At 40.3% G+C, this 27,148-nt stretch overlaps 1 protein-coding gene and 1 non-coding gene across 3 annotated transcripts in view; both read right to left on the bottom strand.

The window, feature by feature from the left end:
• Positions 1 to 1,142: 1,142 nt before the first annotated feature.
• Positions 1,143 to 27,148, bottom strand: part of MICU1 (mitochondrial calcium uptake 1) — a 227,770-nt gene continuing 201,764 nt past the window's right edge. For both annotated transcript variants that reach the window (XM_086382117.1, XM_086382116.1), the window contains 2 exons: positions 3,082 to 3,171; positions 1,143 to 2,133 (listed from right to left, as the gene is read on the bottom strand). In XM_086382117.1, coding sequence (XP_086238243.1) covers positions 1,973 to 2,133; positions 3,082 to 3,171 — 251 coding nt within the window. In that variant the 3' untranslated portion in view covers positions 1,143 to 1,972. The remainder of the gene's footprint in view (positions 2,134 to 3,081; positions 3,172 to 27,148) is intronic.
• On the bottom strand, positions 13,864 to 13,936 carry TRNAG-CCC (transfer RNA glycine (anticodon CCC)). The gene has a single exon. It is a non-coding gene; the product is annotated as a tRNA-Gly (tRNA).

Here is a 27,148-nt window from a genome sequence, read left to right as displayed (position 1 = left end):
CTCTCCTTGAGGGAATGAATGCCCCACATAGGCTGTGAATGGGACTCTTCTTTCAGGCTGGAGAGACAAGGACTGGGGAAGAGAGTGATTTGGGGACCATGGGACAAATTTAAGAAAAAGCTCATATTTTGCTGATCCTTAGCCCTGAGACAATGAGCAAGACAAAGGCTACACCTGGGTACCAAGAATACGTACCCCAAGAAAGCACAGACTGGAAGATACTGGCAAACTCCTTTGAGAGAGAATCTAATCTGCTCCCAGAAAAGATCTTAGGACTAGACTTATTAAACTGCTCTGGAGAAAATGCTGGGGTTGGCACAGTCCACAGGTGCAGACCCACATCTCTGCTCTTCTCCTGCTGATAAACACTCCCTACCAACTTTCAGGATTCAAAGGAAGCACTGGGCTTTTGGTATTGGGGTTCTATTACATTGGCAGTGAGACCCTATCCTGCCAGGGAGCATTACCTGGAGGTTCTGGAGGTTGGAGGTACCCTGGAGAAGAGCTGAGGGAGAGGTTTCTGGACATGGAGTAAAATCTCTAAGCCCATTAGGCTCAACCCTATCTGTCATTTTATAGTTGAGAAAACAGATGGGAAATCACTTGCTTGCTTAAGGTCACACTGAATTAGTGGCAGAGCTAAATCCATAGAAAACACCGGTTGCTATGGACTTTTTCTTTTTTTTGGCCATGCTGCAAGGCTTGTGGGATTTTATTAATAGTTCCCTGACCATGGACTGAACTGGGGCCCTCAGCATGGGAATGTGGAGTCCTAACCCTTGGACCACCAGGGAATTCCCAGTTGCTATAGTGCTTAACACTGACATCTGCCGTACCAGATGATTCTCATATCCCCCCACACCCCCCACCACCCCTATCTTAGTTCCTTATCGTGGGGCATGAGTGATTATGGACCACCTAACGTGGTCCAGGATGAAATGCTATCCAAACCATGTTGAAAAACGCCACCACTAACCTTCAGATACCCTCACTTTTTGTTTATGCCTGATGTGTCCTCTCAACAGGAAGAACCAGATTCTGGTAGAAAGAAAATAGGTCTCTTGCTAGCAGGATCTCAAAGCCAGTGGAGAAGTGAAATGGAAAGGGCCCTGGAGGATCCTAAAATAAAGGACACAGGAGCCTTTGTGTGTGGGGGTTGTTTATTGCAAACTGTTATAATTAAAGTGGTATTTTACAAGTGTTTTTAAGACAGAGGGCAGACAGGCTCTGAGCTGGGCCTCAGCTCCAGAGGCACACACCTGGGGGGGGAAATGGCACTTGCAGGGAACACGAGCTCAACTGCTGTTCACTTCGTAAGCACAGTCGTGCTGGAGTCTTCTTAGGGAGCCTGAGAGGAAAAGAAGGGAGTGGGGACAGCCATGAAGCAGCTGCTTTAAATTCCTAATCTTGCTCCATCCCCACTGTGCACATGGCCTTTCGGAGCAGGCCTCAGAGCCACCCTGGGGACTGACACAAATCCATCCTTGGGCCCAGGCTTCCTGCCAACTCGGGGGGTCTTGGTCATCCTTGTTATCACTCATTACTGATTTCCTTTTTCTGTCAGAGGTTTCCCAAATTTGTAGCTTAAAAACACCAGCAGGAGGAGAAGCCAGGAATGTTCTTGTTAATATAAATCCAGAGCCAAGACGGCTTGAGAACTGGGTATTTCCCAGGGTTGGCAGGTATGTGGACAGTTGCCTGCATTCTTTATCCATAGGTGCTTGAACGCATAGTAGTGTTGAACATGCAAAGGGTCTGCACTTTTCGGACTTGCTCATGTTTTTGAGAACCTCTAGAGAGACTCACTGGATCAGAATCAGCCTAGCAGAATGTGGGGACAGGGGAGACTTGAATCCTAAGATCATTCCCAGGAGAAAGGGAGCACTACTTCCAGAAGTAGCAGCAGGGAGGCTGTGCCAAGGCTCTGCCCAAGGAGCCTGGTGTGGAGAGGGGCTCCTTGTGCAGCTTTGGGTTACTGTTTGGGCAAAGCGAAGTCCCAGGCAGTCTCCTGTGCACATTTCCACATGGCCTGCATGAGGCGGGTGAAGCCCATGTCTTTGGGCTTCTCCAAGCCTCTCATCAGCCGTTGCTTCATGATAGAAACAAATTCCTTATTGCTCAGCTCTCCATTGCCTAAAAGAAGAGGCAAACACAACAGAGATAAGTGAAGGCCTTGAAACAAAGATGAGAAAATTCCACTGTCACATCGTGTCGGTTCCAAAGCCTAGCACTCTCACGGCCAAATTCAATTCTCTTGGCTAAAAGTGAATTGATTTGTGCCTTCCCTGATGTTTTCAACTGCAACTCAGTGACAATTCAGTGTAGTGTGGCAGAAGTTGAATGAGACTATATTATATGTCAGGTCCTGTGCTATGCTAGATGTTGAGAATAAAGAGATAAAAATGACTTTGTCCCTTGAAATACCATCAGATCGTGGGAGAGACAAGTAAATTATTTAAGTATTATGGTAGACGTCATAATGGGGTAAACAGAGGATGCTACGGGGCACAGAGGAGGAATGTCTAACTCAGGATGGGGAGGGTACAATTACAGATCAGTAAAGACTTCCTGGAGGTGACTCTTAAGTTGACTCCCAAAGGATGAGCAGGAATTGGCCACACACAGGGGAGTGAGACGGGGGAGGCATTTCAGTGGTGGTTATAGCACAAGCAAAGGCACGGGCAGGAAGCAGTCCAGCTGCTGGAGAACCACACTGAGTGAGGTGTTGCTGGACACAGAGGTGCAGGCAGGGTCAGGAAACCGAGGCAGGCAGGGAGACAGGTCCCTAAGGAGCCTGCATTCTTCTTAAAGGGTTTGTACTTTATCTTCAGGGCAGGAAAGGAGGACTGCAAGAAGGGAGGAAGATGTAGTTAGATTTTCATTTTGGATGGATTTCTGGCTGGCTGATGATGGCGATGGCCTGGAGAATGGCACAGCTGGAGTACGGGAGCCAGTTCAGAAGCTGCTGTGACAGTCTCGGCTGGTACACTGGAGCTATCTGCAAGGCTCTGTCAGAAACAGTGTCTACGCCAAGGGCAGTAAGCTCGGTTTTCCTGCCGGACTCCAGAGGGCCCCACTTACCATCACAGTCAAAGAGCGCAAACACCACATCGCACACGTGATCTGAGAGTTCCACTTTAGCCACTGTCCTGGCTACCTGCTGCATGGTCACTGAAAGAAGAAAGACATTGAGTTAGCCCAGCAGAGGGACTTTCGTTTTGCTTTCTCTGAATGGAAGGATAAAAATATTCCATCATAGTAAAAAATTTTCAGATGTATTTGTGATAATTCAGTTTTTAATCCATAACCACCCTTCCTTTTCACTTCAGGTTCCATTTTTTTCTATTGCTGCCACACTTTAGGAGGTATATATAATTAAGTAAGAATGCCTGATAATAATTCATAGGGAAAGTAGATAAGAGGTTACCAACAGCTGGGAAGTTAGTGGTTAATAGGTATAGATTTACCATTTGGGGTGATGGAGAATTTTTGGAATAGTATTGATGGTTGTACAACATTGTGAATGTAATGAATGCCACCGACATACTTTAAAAATGACTTAAATGGCAGCTTTTGTTATATGTATTTTACCATAATAAAATTTTTAAAAGTTAAAATCCACATAGTATTTAAGGATGGAATTCTAAGTCTCAAGCATATAGTGGTGGCTTTTCTAATAACTTATTACCAGAAGAGTGCCTTGCTAAAAAGTAAAGAATATCTGATATTATTATAGTCTCCATCTCGGCATTTCCCTCTCACTGGAAAGAACACAGTAACAAAAAGTTAAGGAAATAATGAGGCAGCCAAAGGATGGGGAGGTGAGAAACAAGGAGGCTAGTCTGATTGCACTGAGGCTTCACCACCAGTTATTGATGAACAGCGGAAATGCACAGCTGAGCTCCTGCCCCTCCTCCTGACAGGTCTGCCATCACCCACTTTGTTTCTCCCAACTGTGCCCCTTGAGAGAAGCAGTGGTCCCCACCTCGCTAGATCAGAATAGTTTTTTCTTTTTCTTTTTCCAGACTTCATCAGAAAATCTCTTCTCTCCTGCCATTTTCTCTTTCTTTGACATTTACTGTTAAACACTAGCAATCATGTGAAAATTGGTTCTCATGAAAAACAAGCCAGGAAGGAAATTAGGCGATTTCCCCTGCCTTCTCTGCCATTTATCCTCAAGCTTGATCTAGCTACATCTAGAAATTATGTTATTGCTTATAGACACACTCTTAAGTGAGGTAAAACTAAGAGGAGAGAAAAAGATGAATTTCTATTCATGAATCAACTAGCAACGAAGTGTTTGTATCTATAAACCTCAGATTTGTGTGTGCTCAGTCGCTAAGTCCTGTCTGATTCTTTGTGACCCCAGGGATTGCAGCCTGCCAGACTCCTCTGTCCACTGCTGCTTCCAGAAGCAATGTAAACTTTTCAAAGTCAGCGTGTTTTCTCTGCTTATTTCATTCCTATAATTTCAGTTCTTTCTTGTCATTTTTTTCTGCCTTTGATCTCTCATTTCACCTCCGTGCCTCCATGCATTCTCCACCGTGCTCTCAAGGTCAGCTGATACAAACGCCAGAACAAGGCAGAGGAGCAAGGTGACGCAGGAGGAAAACTGCTTGCAGTCATAAGACCTGAGCTCTAGTCTTGGCTCCACCAACTTGCTCGTGTGACCCTGATGGAGTTATGTGATCTCTTTGGATACAATTTCTCATATCCAAAAGAGGAGATGCCACAAGATAACTGCGAAGGTGGCTTAGTAGTGCAAAGAGAGGTTCACTGGCGTTTTCCAGAATCTGAGGGCGAGAGACAGGAGTGGAGGGACACAGAAATAGCTGAGGATCTTGTGTGGTGAAGGACAGAAGAAAGGCATAAAGGCCACAAGCTGGGCTGTGCCTCAGTGTCCACAGTCTCTGGCTGGAGGGGACTGGGCTGCTCATAGGGCGTGAAGGGCTTTAGGTTCTTTAGGAAGTGCTCACACTGCACTTCCTCCCAGGACATGAGTTAGCATGAAAGACGAATCATCATCCCTCGGAACTACAAGACTTAAGCAGACTATCTACTCTGTGGATGTTCATGAGATGTAGTCAAGTGCTGCCAGGGGAGACGGGGCCTCTATCAGACTGTGGAAGTTTTAGGGTTTAGAAACTTCTCCTGGTAGATCTGGACACTTTATTCTCTCAGCTGGCTCAGGCAGAACCAATTCCTGCTAACTAAATGGCCTGGGGAAGGAAGAGAAAGCAGAAGGCCAATTTGCAAGGAAAACAGTAACTGTTAAGAGAACTAAAGGGATAACAGCTGGTCATACTTCTCAGTAGGAAAATCTACTAAGGAAACAATTCACCTCAGAAGATTGCTCAGTGAAAAGAGAATAAGATCAGAAGACCCTGGGTGCTCTCAAATTGTGGTCATTTACCAGACTACCCTATGCAGCCACAGAAATGTGTCCTGAAAAGCAGTTCAAAACCTGTTCTATATTAAATAAATACGGACACTTTATGTTAACCATTCCTTTCTCTGCCAATGTTTGTTAACCATGCCCTTTTCACATCAATACCACACCTGTTTTAACTGATAACTACACCTCTTTTTCTCTCAGTTCTCTCAGGGCAGAGTGCCCATCATCAATTCTTCTTGATGCTCCCAGTGCCCATCCTATTCCCTATGAAGATGGACCTTCTCCTCTAAATAAACCATTAAATAAATAATATTCAATGTCAGTGAGAGCTCTTGGCTTTTTCAGGTGAAAAGGTCACTGAAGTGGTATTAAGTGGTTGCAGAACAGGGACTTCTCGAATCCACAGGTGAGAATGCCTCATTACAAAGGCCATCTCTTAACAGAACAGTTACAGAGTATGTTTCATCTCACATGGAGAGGGCTCTAATGCCCTCTGTACTACAGGAGGAAAACAGGGCTGCTGAGGTATTCAAACCACTGGGATGTTACCAGCCAGCAAAGGGCCTGGCTGGGGTGCCCTTTCACAGTCTGAGATCCTCAGACAGGGCCCCAGGGTGTGAATCAGAGCAGTGGAACATTAAACTAGCTGGTGAGCTCCAGCCAAGGGTACTGGGGACAAGTAGGGTGACAGATTACAAGCCAAGTGCTTGACAGCTGGTCCCAAGAGCTGGCTCATTCAGATTTGCTTCCACATCTCTGAACCACAAAGTCATAATTAAACCACAGCAAGAACAATCCCCCACCACTTCTGCCCCAGATCTCAGCTTCTCCATGCAGACCAGTTGTTGGTACTGGAATGTGGGCCTCACCCATTTAATGATGCTAACTGATGGATGATTGGGATTCTAATCTGAAAGATATCCCTATGGAGCATGAAATCCCCCTGGAGAAGGCCTAGGTTTCCAAGGCCTATCTATTCCTTTGATATAAATCTGCTCCAGTTACCTGAACAATATATGGGCATGAGACTGGGTGATTTCTACTAGATTGGGATGGGGAGGAATTTGCAGAAGCAGGCTCACTGGCATTCAAAAATGTGTTAACCATCTGGCTCTTTGAAAAGTCTAAGCAGAATCTGAGATGTGCCAGGTCCCCAGATTACTCTCTGGCATAGTCCATGACTGGACAATTCAGCAGCACAAAGAAATACATACTGAGTTTGTGTGACTATAATGTCAGAAGCTATATTACACAAAACTATCTATTCACAACAGTACTCGAACAGAGGAAAGGAGAGTTCTGGAGGGATAAGAGCCCAAATATCCATTTGGAATCAGAGAATCTTAGAACTGGAAGAGACCTCAGAAGAAAGATAAAATGCAAAGAATTTGAATAACTTGCTCAAAGTTATTCAAAGGGCCACAAAGCTAGCTGGTAGCAGGGCTGTGCCTAGAATCTAGGTCTCCTGACTTTCAGCCCATGCTTTTTCCTATACACACTGGGCTCACTCCATCCCTTATATGGACAGTGGATCCCCCCATGAATCTGTCACTCTATATTTTTTTGCGGGGGGAGGGCATGCCATGCAACTTGTGGGATCTTAGTTCCCTGACTAGCAACTGAACCTGTGTTCTTGGCAGTGAGTGTGGAGTCTCAACCACAGGACCACCAGGAAATTCCCAGGAATCTCTCATTATAAGTTAAGAGAAAGAACTCAGGTGGAAGAAAAGCGAAAATATGAATTACTCCTCGCTAGTGGGCAGGGATGAATAACCGAATAATAACTAGGGGTTGTGAGGAGCCAGCACTGTGGTCTGACCACAGATCTGATGTCCTGTATGATGGAAGACATCAGTATTCCCTTGGAACATATACTGACAATGTTAGGGACAACTTGAAAGGTTTACTAAAATCCAACCCAATGAAAAGCATATGAAATAAAGGTGGCCCTGGGAGTTCTGCCTGTGATGCATAAACTGAGCTGTGCACAGCGTGACCCAATTAGGAGCTGCCTGTCTCTTCCTAATGCAAAGGCGTTTGGAAAGGTGATACGCCAAGTTGGGTTGACAGTCTCTAGCTGTGTGGCCATGTGATGGTTCCTGTCTTCCTGGACCGTAGTGGAGAAAATCAAAAGCCGGCTTGTGACAGCCAAGGTTAAGTGAGGGAGACATTTCTGCTTCAGCTCTGAAAAGGCTTATGATGTAGAGGTCTTAGTTTCTTAAGCCCATCCCTGGATGGCTTCGGGGAAGGTGAGGACAGGGGGAAGGATTTTCCTTTAAAGAGCACTTGTCCTTTCTTTTGCATCTTCTTCCAGGGTACTTTGGCTAATACAACACACACATTTCAACCTGACTGAAGGAGGGGGGCGGTGGGAAGGAAAGGACAACATTTAGGATAACAAGCAATTTCAGGAGCCAAGAGTAACGCAGTACACTAATAATGAAAACTCTAACACTCTGTGTTATGCACAGTGCTTTCGAGCCACAGGCAGGTTGACCAGCTCTGTGTGCTCAGGCCGTCCACCTGTCAGAGGTGATGCTGGTGATCCTGGCTTTTAAATACTGGTATATGCCAGAAAAAAAACTGTGGCCAGGTTTTCTGAACCTCAGAGCATCCTTCCAGATGACTGTTTCAACAGGCTTACATGCTTAACCTAGTAAAACTGGTTGACAGGAAGGTTTATTGCCATTGTCCAGTACTGTATCTGGTGTCATTAAAAATGCTCATCACATTTGTCCACAAAAGGCAAGCATTTCTACCAGCTCCATTAGGCAGTGATTTCAGGTGCCACATTCAGAAGGCAATCACAGTTCAGTGGGGGAAACCATACATATCATTAAGATTGTGAAACATATAGGAGAATTATCAGACATATTAACAGACACACATGGGTTACAGTGGAATAGTTTGTATTTGGTTAGAGGTACATTTTGGATCCTCATTCCAAAGGATTAAAGAGACAGACTACTCCAGATATGGCATGTAAAGTAGTAAGTAGTAGGTGGTGGAGGAATCAGTTTGAGTAAGGACTGGAAGCAGGAAAGGAGGCTAATGCCTGACTGGACAGCTTGAACAGAGGTGCAGGTGGGGATGACAGCATTAGGATAGATTTGCCATCAGGACAGACTGGCAAGGGGCCAGTCAAGTCTCCTTGCAGGGAAACCTTTATAACACAGCCAGGTCTTACCTCGAGACCAATTTACCATGTTACCAAAATTTACCATATTTGCTTTTCCTTCTTTGACTCTTTTAAATTTTCATTATTTTTTATTTTAAAAAGTTATTTTTCATTATATAATACATTTAGTTGTTTGAAATTCAAATGGTACAAAAGGGTTGAAGTCTCCCTCTCAATGTCCCTTCCCCCTCCAGATGTTGTCCGGAAGCAACGAACATCTCCAGTTTCCCTAGAAATATTTTATAGATAGAAAATCAAATATTTATTCTTCACTTCTTCCCACAAAATGATTTAAATATATGGTTTTCCTTGACTCATTTAACAACATATCTAAGAAATAATTCCATTCCAATAGATAAACAATTCCTTTTTGACAGGTGCACAGCATTCCACCAAGAGCACGTGTCATTATTTAGATAACCACTTCTTTATATTATTCTAACCTCAATCTTGGAAGTGGCTTTTATGCTTGCTTTGCAAAATTACTTCCTTGGTGGGCTACAGTTGTCAGCCTCAAGAGAGTCTGAATCTCTGATAACTAAAGTTGAAAGCAACTGAGATATTTAAGTTCAGCTTGCTGAAATGATACAAAAGGCTAAATACACTTCATCTTAACAAGTGTCTTATCAAAACTGCAGAGGTCTCTAAGGGCAGTAGCCCCTGAAGCCCCTGCAAAGCAGCGCTTGCATTAAATACTAACCTCTATACTTCCCCAGTTGGTGTAATTTCTTTCTGATCCTTTTCATAGCAGGATATAATGCTGCTGATGTTCTTGTCTCTTTAAGTGGGTGTTTTGGTGGTTTATCTTACCCTCTTTCCTCTCTCCTTCAATGGTAATCATGAGTCCCTAAAGCAGCTCTCCTTCTCCTTGGGGCACTTATAAATAATTTCACTAAATCACAACATATTCAAAGCAACAGAGGTAAGCCAGAATCAATCTTTAGAACTGCTAAGTGACTTTAAATTTTGGGGAAAATAAATTAGTTCTCTGCAGAGAGAGAAAGTGCCTCATAAAGCAAACATTTCTTTCAGAATTTGAGCTTCTGTGCCTACAGTATGAATACTTTTGTTTTAAAAATTGATGCCTTTGTCTTAAATGAATGGAATCCTGGCAAGCACTCTCCTTCACACATAAACGTTCTTACAAAATGAAATAATGAACTGAAGCACAGGAGCCTGCCTCCCACAAACTTTAAAAGAATTTATAAGGACTTTCCTAGAGGTCCAGTGGTTAAGATTGTGCGTCCACTGCAGGGGGTACAGGTTCAATCCTTGGTCAGGGAACTAAGATCCTGAATGCTTGGCAGCATGGCCAATAAATAAATAAATTAAAAAAATACAAGAATTTACAAAATAGGAGCTTTTTCCCCATAACCTCTTCTCCACACATCTTTATGACATTCCCATTTCCTGTCTTCATGCTACGGCTGTCTGGGGATGCTCTCCCGTACATTCTTGCTGTAAACTTTCCCCCATTTTCGTCTTCTCATAAAAGCACTGAGTCACCTATAGAATTCTCTAGACCCTTCTGGTGGCAGTGAGTGCTATGCACTTGACAGAACAGTGGTATGGAAGTGAATGAACTGGAATCTCTGGTCTCAGTTTTGTATCACACTAGCTGTGATTTGAGCAAGCCATTTTCCTTCAAGTGTAATTAAAGAAGTTAAAAACAAGGAAGTGAGGGTTTAAGTAAAATGATTTCTAAGCTCCCTTTAAGCCCTAAAATTTTATGACTGACATGTTAACATCCTTTTAGATAACATGGCTTAGATGAATTAAAATGTGCATATCTTCAGAAGTCCTCAAAAGAATTTAACTGGTAATTTCTGGAATTACAGCTGGTATGGTGGGTAGAATTTTGAGATGGTCCTCAAGATCCCCACACCCTGTAAAATCTCCTCTCCTTGAAAGTGGGCAAGACCTGTGAATAGGACGTGATACCACTCTTGTGATTAGGTTACTTTATATGGATAAGGTAATGGGATAGTCATTCTCATGATTACAATTATGTAAGAACCCATCTCGCACACTGAGGAAAAAGATTCTCCTGCTGGCTTTGAAGAAGTGAGCTGCCATACTGTAAGAGGACCACATGGCAAGGAACTGCAGTGGCCTGCTGAGAGCGACAGCCAGTATGAAAAAGGAACCTCAGTCCTACACCCAAAAGGAGCTGAGTTCTGCCAAGAACCCAAATAAGCTTAGAAGAGGACTGTCTGTGAACTCCAGATGAGAAAGCAGTCCTACTGATGCCTTGATTTCCGTCTTGTTAAAGACTTTGAGCAGAGAACCCAGTTACACTGTGCCTGACTCTCTGACTTATGAAAACTAGTATGATAAACAGGTGGTATTTTAAGCTGCAAATTTGTTGTAATTTGTTATAAGCAAGAAAGTAGGGAAGGTATTTATGGTTGGGAATGTCCTTTAGAGATTCCTCAAATAATACTTTATATACAACTATGCTCATTCTAGGTACATTTTATGGAACTGTCACTTTTCTGCAAGTACTATACCAAGCTTTAGAAATCAGCTCTTATCAAGGCACTAGCCAAGATCTAATTAAGTTTTAGATTTCTTAACAAGAAAATAAATTAAAACTGCCACCATTCTTTTGGGAATTCAACAGCCTTGCTCTGATTTCAAATGTATTTGATAATTATAAGTCAGTTCATTTTCACAGATTTGGATACAGCTTTAGGCTACAACATGTTCCTTAAAACATTACTACATTCAGTTAAAAGCTGATTTAGTTACAGAGTTTCAAATCTGGAAGAATGCTTGGCGATATTTAGTATAACATCTAACCTGAGGTCAGAGAAATTGTGATTTGCCCATGTGTCAAGGAAAGTAATGACAAGGGAAGGTGTCATACTCCTCTTGTCCTCCCCCTCACCCTAGGCTTTTATTAGAGAATTATACCATCCTTTTCAGGATCTGATCAGGTTAAAAATTAATTCACTCATTTATTCAACATTAATTAAATATCTACTATATATAAATAATTATTCTAGGCTCAGAGCAGGACACAAAGATGTGGAAAACATGGTTCTTGTCCTCAAGAATTTACAGTCTAGTAGACAATTACCCTTTGATTGCTACAGATACTAGAGATATTGATAGGGCATAGATAGTCCTAGGAACAGGGCTTCCCTGGTGGCTCAGATGGTAAAGAATCTGCCTGCAATGCAGGAGACCTGGGTTTGATCCCTGGGTCCTGAAGATGCCCTGGAGAAGGGAATGGCTTACCCACTCTAGTATTGTTGCCTGGAGAATTCCATGGACAGAGGAGCCTGGTGGGTTACAGTCCATGGGGTCACAAAGAGTCAGATATGACTGAGTGACTCACACACACACACACACACACACACACACACACACACACACACACACAGTCCTAGGAATAGATAAGTTAAATAATGAAAATTGGAGATACTAAGGGAACATTTCATGCAAAGATGGGCACAATAAAGGACAGAAACAGCAAAAACCTAAGAGAAGCAGAAGAGATTTAAAAAAGGTGGCAAGAATATACAAAAGGTATATTCTTCTGTGTATTCTTGACTATACAAAAAAGGTCTTAATGACCCAGATAACTGTGATATAGTCACTCACCTAGAGACAGAAATCCTGGGGTGTGAAGTTAAGTGGGCCTGAGGAAGCATTGCTATGAACAAACCTAGTGGAGGTGATAGAATTCTAGATGAGCTATTTAAAATCCTAAAAGATGATGCTGTTAAAAGTGCTGCACTCAATATGCCTGCAAATTTGCAAAACTCAGCAGTGGACCCAGGACTGGAAATGTCAGTTTTCATTCTAATCCCAAAGAAAGGCAATGCCAAAGAATGTTTAAACCGTTGTACAATTATGCTCATTTCACATGTTAGCAAGGTAATGTTCAAAATCCTACAAGTTAGGTTTTAGTAGTACATTAACCAAGAACTTCCAGATGTATAAGCTGGATTTAGAAAAGGCAGAGGAACCAGAGATCAAATTGCCAACATCCGTTGAATCATAGAAAAAGCAAAGGAATTTCAGAAAAACATCTACTTCTGCTTCACTGACTACGCGAAAGCCTTTGACTGTGTAGATTACAACAAACTGTGGAAAATTCTTAAAGACATGGGAATACTAAACCATCTTACCTGTCTCCTGAGAAACCTGTATGCAGGTCAAGAAGCAACAGGTAGAACCGGACATGAAACAGCAGACTGGTTCCAAATTGGGGAAGGAGTATGTCAAGGCTGTATACTTCACTCTGCTTATTTAAGTTCACAGAGTACATCATGCAAAATGCCAGGCTGGATGAATCACAAGCTTGAATCAAGATTGCCAAGAGAAATATCAACAATCTCAGATAGGCAGATGATACTATTCTAATGGCAGAGAGTGAAGAGGAACAAAGAGCCTCTTGATGAGGGTGAAACAGAACAGTGAAAAAGCTAGCTTAAAATTCAACATTCAAAAAACTAAGATCATGGCATCCGGTCCCATCAGTTCATGGCAAAGAGATGGGGAAAAAGTGAAAACAATGACAGATTTTATTTTCTTGGGCTCCAAAGTTACTGAGAATGGTGACCACAGCCATGAAATTAAAAGACACTTGCTCCTTGAAAGAAAAGCTGTGACAAACCTAGACATCGAATTAAAAAGCAAAGACATCACTTTGCCGACAAAGGTGTGTATATTCAAAGCTATGGTTTTTCCAGTAGTCATGCATGGATGTGAGAGCTGGACCATAAAGAAGGCTGAGTGCTGAAGAATTACTGCTGGAGGAGACTCTTGAGAGTCCCTTGGACAGCAAGGAGATCAAACCATTCAATCCTAAAGGCAGTCAGTCCTGAATACTCATTGGAAGGATGGATGCTGAAGCTGAAGTTCTAATACTTTGGCCACCTGATGTGAAGAGCTGACTCCCTGGAAAAAACTTCAATGCTGGGAAAGATTGAAGGCAGGAGAAGAAGGGGACAACAGAGGATGAGATGATTGGATGGCATCACTGACTCGATGGACCTAAGTTTGAGCAAACTCTGGGAGATAGTGAAGGACAGGGAAAACTGGCGTGCTGAAGTCAATGGGGCTGCAAAGAGATGCGTACGACAGTGAATGAACAGTGAAAATCAATGCCTTCTGAAAGCAATAATCCCAGGATATTTTAGATGAATGATGAATTTTAGGAGAAACTAAAAGCTCCAATCTTCCTCATTAAAAACAAAGCAACTTACAACTTCTTTATTCCTTTTTTCTGATTTTTATTTGGCTGCACTGGGTCTTGGTTGCAGTATGTGGGATCTAATTCCCTGGCCAGGGATTGAACCTGGGCCCCCTGCATTGGGAGTGCAGAGTCTTAGCCACTGGACCACCAGAGAAATCACAACAACTTCTAAATTAATACAAATCTCAAAAAGTGGCTGAAAAAAGCAGTAGATACTACTTTCCAAGAGAACAAACAGTAAGCCATATCAGGGTCTAGGGTGATATTTTAAAAAATAACTTTTTGCCAAATTGCCATATCCGGAGAGGATGTTTCTAATCTATTAGCTCCTTACTTAACTGAAGATAAATAGACAGAGGAAAGTCAGTACTTTGGGGTTGAAAACAGAACAGGTGGCTGTCTATAGTCATAATTTCAATCTAGTATAATAATAAAGGATTAAGTTCAGTTCAGTTCAGTTGCTCAGTAGTGTCCAACTCTTTGTGACCCCGTGGACTGCAGCATGCAGGCTTTCCCGTCCATCACCAACTCCTGGAGCTTGCTCAAACTCTCGTCCATCAAGTCGGTGATACTATCCAACCATCTCATCATCTGTCTTCCCCTTCTCCTCCTGCCTTCAATCTTTCCAAGCATCAGGGTCTTTTCCAACGAGTCAGTTCTCTGCATCAGGTAGCCAAAGTATTGGGGCTTCAGCTTCAGCATCAGTCCTTCCAATGAATATTCAGGACTGATTTCCTTTAGGATAGACTGGTTGGATCTCCTTGCAGTCCAACGGACTCTCAAGAGCCTTCACCAACACCACAGTTCAAAAACATCAATTCTTTGTCACTCAGCTTTCTTTATAGATGAGAGCATTTGTGCAGTAATTTGAACATTCTCTGGCATTGCCTTTCTTTGGGATTATAATGAAAACTGACCTTTTCCAGTCCTGTGGCCACTGCTGAGTTTTCCAAATTTGCTGGCATATTGAGTGCAGCATTTTAACAGCATCATCTTCTAGAATTTGAAATAGCTCAGCTGGAATTCCATCACCTCCACTAGCTTTGTTTATAGTGATGCTTCCTTCCTAAGGTCCACGTGACTTTGCATTCTAAGATGTCTGGCTCTAGGCGAGTGATCACACCATCATGATTATCTGGGTCACGAAGATCTTTTTTGTATAGTTCTTCTGTGTTTCCTTGCCACCTCTTAATATCTTCAGCTTCTGTTAGGTCCATACTGTTTCTGTCCTTTATTGTGCTCATTTTTGCATGAAATGTTCCCTTGGTATCTCTAATTTTCTTGAAGAGATCTTCAGTCTTTCCCATAATATTGTTTTCCTCTACTTCTTTGCATTGATCGCTGAGGAAGGCTTTCTTATCTCTCTGTGCTATTCTTTGGAACTCTGCATTCAAATGGTTTATCTTTCCTTTTCTCCTTTGCCTTTTGCTTCTCTTCTTTTCTCATCTATTTGTAAGGTCTCCTCAGACAACCATTTTGCCTTTTTGCATTTCTTTTTCTTGGGGATGGTCTTCTTCACTGCCTCCTGTACAATGTCACGAACCTCCGTCCATAGTTCTTCAGGCACTCTATCAGATCTAATCCCTTGAATTTATTTCTCACTCCCACTGTATAATTGTAAGGCATTTGATTTAGGTCATATCTGAATGGTCTAGTGGTTTTCCCTACTTTCTTCAATATAGGATTATCTCATTTGATTCTCTCAGTGGCTTGAAGCAAGGAGTCTATATCACCACTCTACAGATCAGGAAACTGAAGTCTGAAAGCTTCAGTGATTCGTTCAAAGACACAAAGCTAGTGAGTTACAGTGACTCAAAATCAGGTTTGAGTTTAAAACCAGAATTTATGCTTACAAACTTCTTGAGTATATTTAACTTTCAATAAGTGCTAGATGTTGGAAGTGTCTCTGAAAGTATAATAAAACACTGCCACACCTACAAGTAGAGGTGATAAGGAACACCTGGATCGTTAGAAGTTCAGGAGTCCACATCTGTATATCCTATAATCTGATGTTCAGAAATGACAGCTTAGTATAGACATATATATTTTCTGTTCTGTGGGATCCTTCAAAGGGGTACCAACTTTCCTTGCTAGATGACCATATTTAAGTCATTGCAGGCTTTTGTGTATTGGTTTTTTCACCGAAGAGAAATATGGTCAGAAAAGTGAACAACGTAGATGTGTCTACTAAGACGTTCCTTTGTGGGCATAAGAAGCTAGATTAGACAATTCCAAGAATCTGTGTCACTGTAGAGTATGCACTACAGATGTCAGAGTGTGTCTGAGCTGGAAAACATGGTTCTGAACAGAAGAGACAACTGTAGGGGGAAAAATGTCCTATTCCATATCTAACAGAAGGGCACTGACTCCAAAACATCAGAGTTTATCAAAAAGACTCTATTCCCAGCCAAGAATGGTCAACTCTTAATCAAAGGGAACTGGGAGGAAACAAGCTAGTGCCTGTCCTCCCTACGCTACTGAGAACCAGAGTTCAGAATGGTGAACCTGCCTTGTCTCCTCCTAGATTACATTCAGCAAAGATTTTCAAATCCCAGAAGCATTTTGGGGTATAAAGAGACAACATGATGGTATGGAAAGAATACAGGCTTTGGGATCAGAGAGCCCTGAGGTTGAATTCTGGCTCTACTTATTAGCTGAGTAACCAAGGGTAAGGTGCTTCATTTTGTATTTCCTTTTCCATAAAACAGAGGATAATCCTACCTTTCAGTAAAAATACTTGGGGTTGCAGAGGGCACCTTGTAGGAGTTATGCCACAGGTTTTACAATTTGTTTTCCTGACTTGTCAGGTAATTAGGTAAAGTGTACATATAGAATGACTATACAGAATTGAGGGCAACTATGTCATAAATTATGGTTTTCAATTTAAGGGGCCGGTGCTGGAGCATGAGTACTAAAGGTCATGGACTGTATCTGTGCCACAGTTTCCTGTATTGTAGTTCAAAGTACACAGGAAGCACAACTGGACCTACAAGGTCCCAAATCTCTAATATTCTAAGATGTTTCATAAGGGGCTTTTCACCACCTGGAAACCTTTTATTGTCTTGGCAGAAATAAGAACACTCTAAGTCATACAGGCCATAGCTCATTCTAGAGCTCCAATTCAAATAATTTCTAACTGTTCCATCATAGGATGCCATGGGGAAGGAGTCATGTTCAATTTTCCATTACCTTCTTCAGCAGACTAGGTAAATCATTCAGACAGCCCTTGAGAGGTTATACATCTAATTTTATGCCCAATATGTGTATGAATAAGCAATAGAACCAAATCCTCTTTAGTGCGAAACAAGAGATGACCCATAGTAGAAACACACTATTAGTTCATGTAGAAAGGTTGCTTCTCCAGATGGTCAGATTCACCAAAGACATCTCATTCTTGCCTGACAGTTGTCTTTTTCACATGGGCCATGAGGAACTAAAGAAATAGCCTCAACACAATTTGCCATTTTCACTCTAGAGGGATTAGATCACATTGGAATGTAAATCTGCAAATGCCACCTGCCTAGGTTCTCCAACTGTTCTGAGGAACATTAGCTCTGTAAGTTGTTAAAAGACATTTTAGGGCAAGTCAAGTTTGGGAATTTTATCACTCTCTTGGAAATTAATAATGCACATTAGCATATTAAAAAGTTGGCAGGAGTAGTGCTGCAGGAAGAATTTCTGTATAACTTGGCATTTTCCAAACTTATTTGACCCATGGAACACTTTTTGGGGGTTTTGTTTTAAACCCACAGAACCATTAACATATTGCAGTATATAATGTTCTTCACAATGCTGTTTGGGAAATTCTGTGCTAAATTATGTCTAAAGACAGGTTTCCAAGCTCTAAAATAGCCAAGGAAAAGATAATGCCAGGGCCTCTAAAAGGTGCCAATTTCTGAAGGTCCTAATCTTTTAGGAAAAAATGAAGACAGCTGAGATTGAGAATAGCAGGCAGACAAAGGTACTCATATGTCCACCCAAAGGTACTCTTCCCCCACCTCCCATGGAGGTCAGAGGCTCTAATTAGCACCTATCACAACTTGAACAACTTGTATCCTCTTCTTTCTCCCCTGATGGATTGTGAGCTTCTTGAGAGCAGAAGCCTGTGCCCAGCACAGTGCCTATGCTGCCAGCTCAATGAATGCATGAGCCATGCTAAATCTGCTTATATCATCAACCTCATAATGCAAGCAGCAGGCATTTATTCAACATCCAGTGCATGATAGGCACAAGGTTAAGTGTTATATGTAGATTTATCCTCAGAACAATCCTGTGAGGTGGATATAGTTATCCTGATTTTAAAAACACAGAAACTAAATTCAGAAATTGCCCAAAGCTACTCAGCTAGTCAGGCTTCCCAGGTGGCTCAGTGGTAAAGAATCCACTTGCCAATGCAGGAGATGCAGGAAATGTGGGTTCGATCCCTGTTTGGGAAGATCCTCTGGAGGAGGAAATGGCAACCCACTGCAGTATTCTTGCCTGGAAAATCTCATGGACAGAGGAGCCTGGAGGGTTACAGTCCATGGGGTCACAAAAAGTTGTAAGTAACTGAGCACGCACAAACACATTCACTAAACTAGTCAAAGATGGAGCCAAGATTCAAATCCAGGCTCGTGTGGTTAACCATTGTATTTTTCCTCCTCTCTTCTAAGATTTATCTTAGCAGTGAAATATCATGATTCTGTGGAAGCAGAATTGGTACAGAACTCAAATCCATGGAAAAATCACCAGTCTGACTATCAGGCTAAGGAAGGTTTAAAAGGGGAGAGTGCAAGGAGAGCCTGTAAAAGACAGGCACATCTGGCAGAGGGAAGGAACTTGGAATGGTTGCCAAGCACACGCTAGTCTTTTCTTGTGCAATCTGTGTCAAGTCTAAAACACAGGGCTTACAGAAGACAGTGAATTCATGACATGAGTTTGTTCTCTGGGTCTACTGTCAAAGGTGAGGGGTTACTGGCTTGAGATCCTATGTCTTGTTCACATCTATCAAGACATTCACTCATTCACCTATTAATTGATCAACTATTTACAGAATGTCTACTGTATCTTAGCTATTGTCCTAGGCACAGGAAATATATTCAGGAACAAGACAGATAAACATTCTAGCAAATAGGGACAGATAATAAACACACACATAAATATACAAGAAAATACAAGGTAGTCATAAATGCTATGATACAGGCTGATGGAGCTACCTAGGAAGTGATTTATGACACCTTAGTTACAAGGAGCCCAACACACTGAGGTCCCGGGAAAGAGCACTTGAGGTGAAGGAACAGCCAGAACAAGGGGTTTCAGGTGGAATGAACTTCATATATCTAGAAAATAAAAGAAGAGCATGCAGAGTGGACTGAACTGGTAAGAAAGTGATATTTGTTATACTCAAGAGTATATAAGCGCCATGCCACAGGGAGCCCTGTAAGCCCAGGTAGAGAGACTAGAAGTAGAGTGGGCTAGATGGAGAAACAAAGTCAGATTTGGGATTTCTGGAAGTAGAGATGTAGATTCATTGAAAAAATAAATATGCAGATGAATGAGTATGGAATCAAGGATAATGCTTACTTTTGTTTGTTTACTTCAGTTAAGTGTTTATTGAAAGCCTACTATCGATGTACAAAACATCACAGACAGTAATCTCTACTCTACTGATTACCTGTATTTGTGAAAATTCAAGCCGTGTCTATAATTTATGGACAGGAATTGATTACAAGAGTGAAGTCAGAAGATTTTAGGTTAAAAATTACAAAAGCTATAGATAATGTATTTAGTTTTATATAATTTAACTGAGTAGTCAGGAAGGGCTCTTTGAAGAAACAGAAGTTAGCCAGGGAAAGAAAGACCATAATTAGGTTTCTTTTAAAAAATTCAGTTTTAGGGACTCGCCTGGTGGTCCAGTGGCTAAGACTCTGAGCTCTCAATGCTGAGACCCTGGGTTTGATCCCTGGCTGGGGAACTAGACTCTACATGCCACAACTAAGACCCTGCACAGCCAAATAAATTACAAAAAATTCAGTTTTAAATAGACGATACAAATATTCTCATAGTAAATTAAATTCATTTTTTTTGTTTCTGGTTTTGCTTTACTTTGTGGACTACATATGAGTGATATTTAGTTCTTGGTTGCTATAGTGAGTTGAATGTTGGCCCAAGAGATATGTCTACATCTTACGCCCTGGAACTTATGAATGTGACTTTGTTTGGAAGAAGGGTCTTTGCAGATGTAATTAAGAATCCTGAGATGATCCAGGTGGGTCCTAAGTCCAATGACAAGTGTTCTTAGAAGAGATAAATAGAAGACAGACACACAGGGAGAAGGGGGTAGGGAGGCCATGTGAAGAGAGAAGCATGACTGGAGTTATGCAGCCACAAGCCAAGGAGTGCCTAAGCCACCAGAGGCTGGAAGAGGCAAGGGAGGACTATTCCCTAGAGCCTTCAGAGGGAGTATGGCCCTGCCAACACCTTCATTTCAAATCTGTGGCCTGCAGAGCTGTGAAATAGATTTCTGTTGTTTCAGATCACTGTGTTTGTGGTAATTTGTTATGGCAGCCCTAGGAAATGAGTATACGTGGCTTTTCCCTCTTACTTAGCATGAATCTAGGCCAGTTTCCCCTAGATATCTATCTTTTACACTCAGGGAATCCAAAGTTATACAGATGAAACAAACTAAGAAGTCAAAATAAATGCCAAACATCATCTATCTCAAAGCCAAACATATTTTTGGATATCAGATATGACTACATAATTTGTACTGCTGCCTCTATTAGCAAGGATAATGAGGTGTGAACTCTACGGAGAGACTAACCATTGCAGGAGATGGTTTGCAGTTATTTGAAAGAAATACTATCCTTTTTTTTAACCACTAGGTTACACTTTTGTTTGCTATCATTATCCTGAATCATTCTATTTTGTGCATCCTATAATTTTAACACAGATAGTGATTCATCTTATATAATTGTTCCTGAGAGCAAATCTATGATCTTTAATTAGACTTTTCAAAAAAAGGTATGCAAATATAAAGATGAGCTTATTTATTTTATTTAATAATAAGTGATGACTTCAAATCTTTTATGTTGGACTTATAGATGCTGTCAGATCTGTTCTGTGAAACAAAGCAATATAACCAAAGCTATTCTATAGAAATGACCCCGTGGTATTATACAAATACATGCATAACCTCCATGATTTCATTAAGTTTTTCCAACGGTTTTCACAAAGGTCAGAAGAGGGATTATTTTAAACAAATAAAATTATATAAGTAAATAAGCAAGGAGACGAATGTTCTCTTAAAATGTTATGTGGATCAAGAAAATGAAATAAAAGGCATCCCTGTTGGAAAGAAAGAAGTAAAATGATTTCTATTTGCAGGTTACATGATCTTATATTAGAAAATCTTAAGAAGCCCACCAAAAAGTGTTGAATAAGCAATACTGTGTTATTAAAACCCAAGTCAATGCTTTGGAGAAATTTAAAAATCACAAATTGCAGTACTCAATGGTGGAATAAAAACATTGTCAGATAAACCAAAAACTAAGAGAATCACTGCCAGCAGATATGTTCCATAAAGAATGATAAAGGAAGTTTTTCAAACTGATAGTGATAACAGATAAATATTTAGATATTCAGGAACAAATGAAAAACACTCAAATTGGTAAGCATGAGTAAATGTGGCTAAGTACAAAAATTTTTTGTTAATTTACTAAAAGTATAATTGTTGAAAACAAAAATCCTACCATTATATGACAGTGATTATAACATATATGGAGGAAATATAATATGGCAACAATAGCATAAACGATGGGGTGACAGTACATGGAACCATATGAAAACAAGGTCCTTACAATTAACCTGAAGTGGTTCAATATTAACTTTAAGTAAACCATGAAAAATTACAATTTCTAGAGAAATCACTAAAATATAAACTGCAAAATGGTAGAGCGAGAAACGCTGGGCTGGAAGAAGCATAAGCTGGAATCAAGATTTCTGGGAGAAATATCAATCACCTCAGATATGCAGATGACACCACCCTTATGGCAGAAAGTGAAGAGGAACTAAAAAGCCTGTTGATGAAAGTTAAAGCGGAGAGTGAAAAAGTTGGCTTAAAGCTCAACATTCAGAAAACGAAGATCATGGCATCTGGTCCCATCACTTCATGGGAAATAGATGGGGAACAGTGGAAACAGTGTCAGACTTTATTTTTTTGGGCTCTAAAATCAGTGCAGATGGTGACTGCAGCCATGAAATTAAAAGACGTTACTCCTTGGAAGAAAAGTTATGACCAACCTAGATAGCATATTCAAAAGCAGAGACATTACTTTGCCAACAAAGGTCCGTCTAGTCAGGGCTATGGTTTTTCTAGTGGTCATGTATGGATGTGAGAGCTGGACTGTGAAGAAAGCTGAGCACCGAAGAATTGATGCTTTTGAACTGTGGTGTTGGAGAAGACTCTTGAGAGTCCCTTGGACTGCAAGGAGATCCAACCAGTCCATTCTGAAGGAGATCAGCCCTGGGATTTCTTTGGAGGGAATGATGCTGAAGCTGAAACTCCAGTACTTTGGCCACCTCATGCGAAGAGTTGACTCATTGGAAAGGACTCTGATGCTGGGAGGGATTGGGGGCAGGAGGAGAAGGGGACGACAGAGGATGAGATGGCTGGATGGCATCACTGACTCGATGGACGTGAGTCTGAGTGAACTCCGGGAGTTGGTGATGGACAGGGAGGCCTGGCGTGCTGCGATTCATGGGGTCGCAAAGAGTCGGACACGACTGAGCGACTGAACTGAACTGAAAAGGCCACTAGACCCAACTCTATGTCTAGAAGAGATGAACCTTAAATACATAGACAGGTTTAACACAAAAAGAATAGAGGAGGACAAATCATACAAAGAATAACTACCCAAAGATCTGTGCTGTGCTGTGCTGTGCTGTGCTGTGCTGTGCTTAGTCACTCAGTCGTGTCCGACTCTTTGCCACCCCATGGACTAGAGCCTACCAGGCTCCTCTGTCCATGGGGATTCTCCAGGCAAGAATACTAGAGAGGGTTGCCATGCCCTCCTCCAGGAAATTTTCTCAACCCAGGGATCGAACCCAGGTCTCCTGCATTGCAGGCAGATTCTTTATCATCTGAGCTACCAGGGAAGCCCAAGAACACTGCAGTGGGTAGCCTATGCCTTCTCCAGGGGATTTTCCCGACCGAGAAATTGAACTGGGGTCCCCAGCATTACAGGCAGATTCTTTACCAGCTGAGCTACCAGGGAAGCCCACCCAAAGAGCTAGAGTAATTAAATTAATACCAGACAAAACAGACTTCAAGAAAAGGTATATCACTAAACATAAAGGGGGAATATTTCATAATTATAAAATGGCTAATTCATCAGGAAAACACAATAATCGTAATCATTAAATATTTATGTACTTAATACCAGAGCTCAAAATTCATGAAGTAAAGACTGACACCATTTAAAGGGAAAAACAGAAAAATTCACACGTCATATTTGGAGATTTTAACATTTCAGTCTCACTAAAAGCAACTAGACAAAAAAATCAGTTAGGACATATAAGATCTGAACACTATCAACCCACTTTGACCTGGGTTGATTAAGTAACATTACATTCCAAAGAATGTACATTTTTCCAATGTATATGAAACATTCATCAAAAAAAACCTGACCAAATTCTGGGTCATAAAACAAGTTCTCAGTCCATTTTAATGAACTGAAATTTTATACAGTGTGTATTCTGACCACAAAAGAATTAAATTAGAAATAAAAAACAAGAGTATATCTAGAAAAATAAAATATTTGGAAATGAAAAACAACCTATCTTTAAATAATATGTAATCCACCACTGAAATCATGCAGAAAATCATAAAATATTTCAAACAGAATGATGATGAAAATACAACATATCAAAATTTATAGAATACAAAGCAATGTTTAGAATGAAATTTATAGCCTCCAAAGATTATCTTAGAAAAGATAGGTTAAGAAACTAAAAAAAGAAAAGCAGAGGATGCATACTGAAAAATAAATAGAAGGAAGGAAATAATAAAGATATGAGAAGAAATAATGCAAAAGAAAAAACAAAATTAATAAAGTAAAAAATTGATCCTTTGAAAAAATTAAAATTGTTAACCCTCTAGGTAGATTAAATAAAAAACAAAAAGGAGAAAGAGAAGATATAATTCACCAGTGTTAGGAATAAAGGCTAAATTTCAGATCTTACAGATTTTATAGATATCAAAAGGATAATGATAAAATATTATGAACAGCTTTAGGTAAATAAATAACATACAAAATGGGCAAATTTCTTAAAAAAAGACAACTTATTTATCACACAAGATAAAACAAACTCTGCATGCCTACGTATCTATTTAAAAAATTAGCAAAACTTCCCCACAAAGAAAACTGCAGGCCCAGATAATTTCGTTGGTGAATCTTATCAAAAAATTCAAAATGAAAGAACAGTATATATGTGTGTGTGTGTGTGTGTGTGTGTATATATATATATATATATATATATATATATATATCATTACAAATTCTTACTGAAAATAAAAGAGAAAAAACTCCCCAACTTATTTTATGAGGACAGTTTAGTCTATTACAAAATCTGAAAAGATACTACAAAAAATAAAATTGCGGATCAACATTCCTCAATATTTAACAAAATGTTAGAAATAAACTTACCAATATATAAAAAGCCTAATACATAATCATCAAGTTGGGTTTATCTCAGGACAATAAGGGATAATCAATGTAACTACCATATTAAGAAAATAAAGGAGAGAAGCCATATAATCATTCCTCTCTCTATATACAGAAAGTTTTTGACAAAATTCAACAGTCACTGATGACAAAATCTTTTTTTTAAATTAGGAAGAAAAAGGAATTTCCTTAATCCGGTAATGGGCACCTATGAACAGTCCAATCTAATATCCATCTTAATTGTAAAATATTGAATTTTTCCCGCCTAAAATTAGGAAGAAGTCGACAATACCCACACTCATCACCTGAATTCAACACTGTGCTGGTGGTTAAAGCAAGTGCAGTAAGGCAAGGCAAATAAAGGAATAAATATAAAAAAGAAGTGAAACTATCTCTGTTTGCAGATGACATTACTACTTACACAGAAAAACCTAAGGAATTCACAGATTACCTAGAAGAATGAGCAAATTTAGCAAGACTACAGAATACAATATTCATAAACAAAAATAAATTATATTTTATAATAGTAAATAACTGGAAATGAAATAAAAATTCAATTTTAATAGCATTAAGACAATAAAATATGCATAAAATTTTAAAAATTATGTGTAAGACCTGTATATTTAAAACCACAAGCCACTGATGACAGAAATAAAATAAGACCTATAAAGATGGAGAGTTATAACATGCTCAGGAACTAGAAGACTCATATTTCACTAGGACGTCAATTCGCCCCAAATTAATGTATATATTCGATGTTATTTTAATCACAGTCCTACCTCTTTTTTATGGAGAAAGTGACAAACTGATGTTAAAACTTATATGGAAATAAAAGGACCTAAAACATCTAAAGCAATTTTGAAAAAGAAGAATCCAGTTGGGAGAATTTATAATACATGACACTTCAAGAATTTCTATAAGGCTGCTATAAGGTAACCAAGACAGTGAATATGAGTATAAAGTGAAAGTGAAAGTTGCTTAGTCGTGTCCGACTCTTTGTGACCCCATACTCTACACAGTCCATGGAATTCTCCAGGCCAGAATACTGGAGTGAGTAGCCTTTCCCTTCTCCAGGGTATCTTCCCAACCCAGGGATCAAACCCAGGTCTCTTGCATTGCAGGTGGATTCTTTAGCAGCTAAGCCACAAGGGAAGTTCAAGAATACTGGAGTGGGTAGCCTATCCCTGCTCCAGCAGATCTTCCCAACCCAGGAATTGAACCAGCGTCTTCTGCATTGCAGGCGGATTCTTTACCAACTGAGTTATCAGGGAAGCCCATTGGTATATAGATGTATAGATCTCTACTTAAAAGGTCATCTGATTTTTGATAAAGGTGCCAAAACAAACTAACGGAGGGTTTTTTTCAACAAATAGTGCTGGTACAACTGAATATCCATGTGGAAAAAAGAAATCCTGACTTTTATTTCACACCATATTTAGAAATTAAATACAGGGGAATATCTTATCAGTCTGGCGGACTTCCCAGGTGGCGCTGGTGGTAAAGAATGCCTGCCTATGCAGGAGACATCAGGAACACAGGTCTGATCCCTGGGTTGGGAAGATCCCCTGGACTAGGAAATGGCACCCTACTCCAGGATTCTTGCCTGGAAAATTTCATGGGCAGAGGAGTCTGGGGCTGCAAAGAGTTGGACACAAATGAACAATTGAGCACAAAGGTTTATTATGATGAGAAAGTAATAACCAAAAAAATTTGATAAATTAAACTTTATTAAAAAGAAGAATTTCCACTACTCAGAAGACCTCATGGAAAAGTGAATAGGCAAGCCAAGACTAGGAAACTATTCACAAAACATATATATATATGATATAGGATTCGTATTAGAACATAACAAGAACTTCCAAATTCAATAAGACAAGCAACTTATAAAAAATGGGCAAAAGATCTGAACAGACACTTCACCAAAGCAGGTATCTGAATGATGAGAACACAAAAAGCTGCTCAATAGCAAAAGTCATCAGGGAAGTACAAATTAAAAATACAATGAGACACTTTAATGTACATTCCAGAATCACAAAAATAAAAGATACATTGTGAAAAAGTGTCTGCAAGTTTTTTTTTTTTTTTTAATAAAAGAAATACTCACCTTTCTCTGGACTCAGCAATATACTCCTAGGTATTTATCCAAGAAAAATGAAAATACGTACCCTCAAAAAGATTAACACCAGAATGTTCATAGTGGCTTGATTCAAGATAACCAATAACTGGTAACAGCTAAGGTGCCCAACAGAAGAAAGGAAAGGCAAATTTTGGAATAGTCATACAATAGATTACTATTCATAAAAAAGGAACGAAACCAACTACTGTGTGCGTAACCACATGAGGGATCTCAAAAACAGGCTGAGGGAAACTGAGTGTTCATGGTCTAATTCCATTTGTATGAAGTTCTAGAACAAACAAAATTAATCTATGGTGGAAAAATATGCAGAATTAAGGCTGCCTCTTGATAACCAGGGGCAGAAATTAACAGCAAAAGGGCACAAGGGAGCTGTAAACAACTACTGAACTTCAGTTAACATTCATGCTGAAGTACTTTTTTTTTTTTTTTTTTTTCGTATTTCAACGTTGTTTATTGAGGAGTGAATAAGACTACTGCCAGACATGCCAACGACACTTCACATTCAAGGGCTGGAAGCCAAAAAGCT

This window comes from Bos grunniens, chromosome 28 (genome assembly GCF_055505025.1).
Source record: "Bos grunniens cultivar Pamir isolate PY7600 chromosome 28, Bosgru_T2T1.0, whole genome shotgun sequence".
Classification (NCBI taxonomy): domain Eukaryota; kingdom Metazoa; phylum Chordata; class Mammalia; order Artiodactyla; family Bovidae; genus Bos; species Bos grunniens.
Note: the sequence above shows the minus strand (reverse complement) of the source record. Positions and strands in the feature narration are given on the sequence as shown.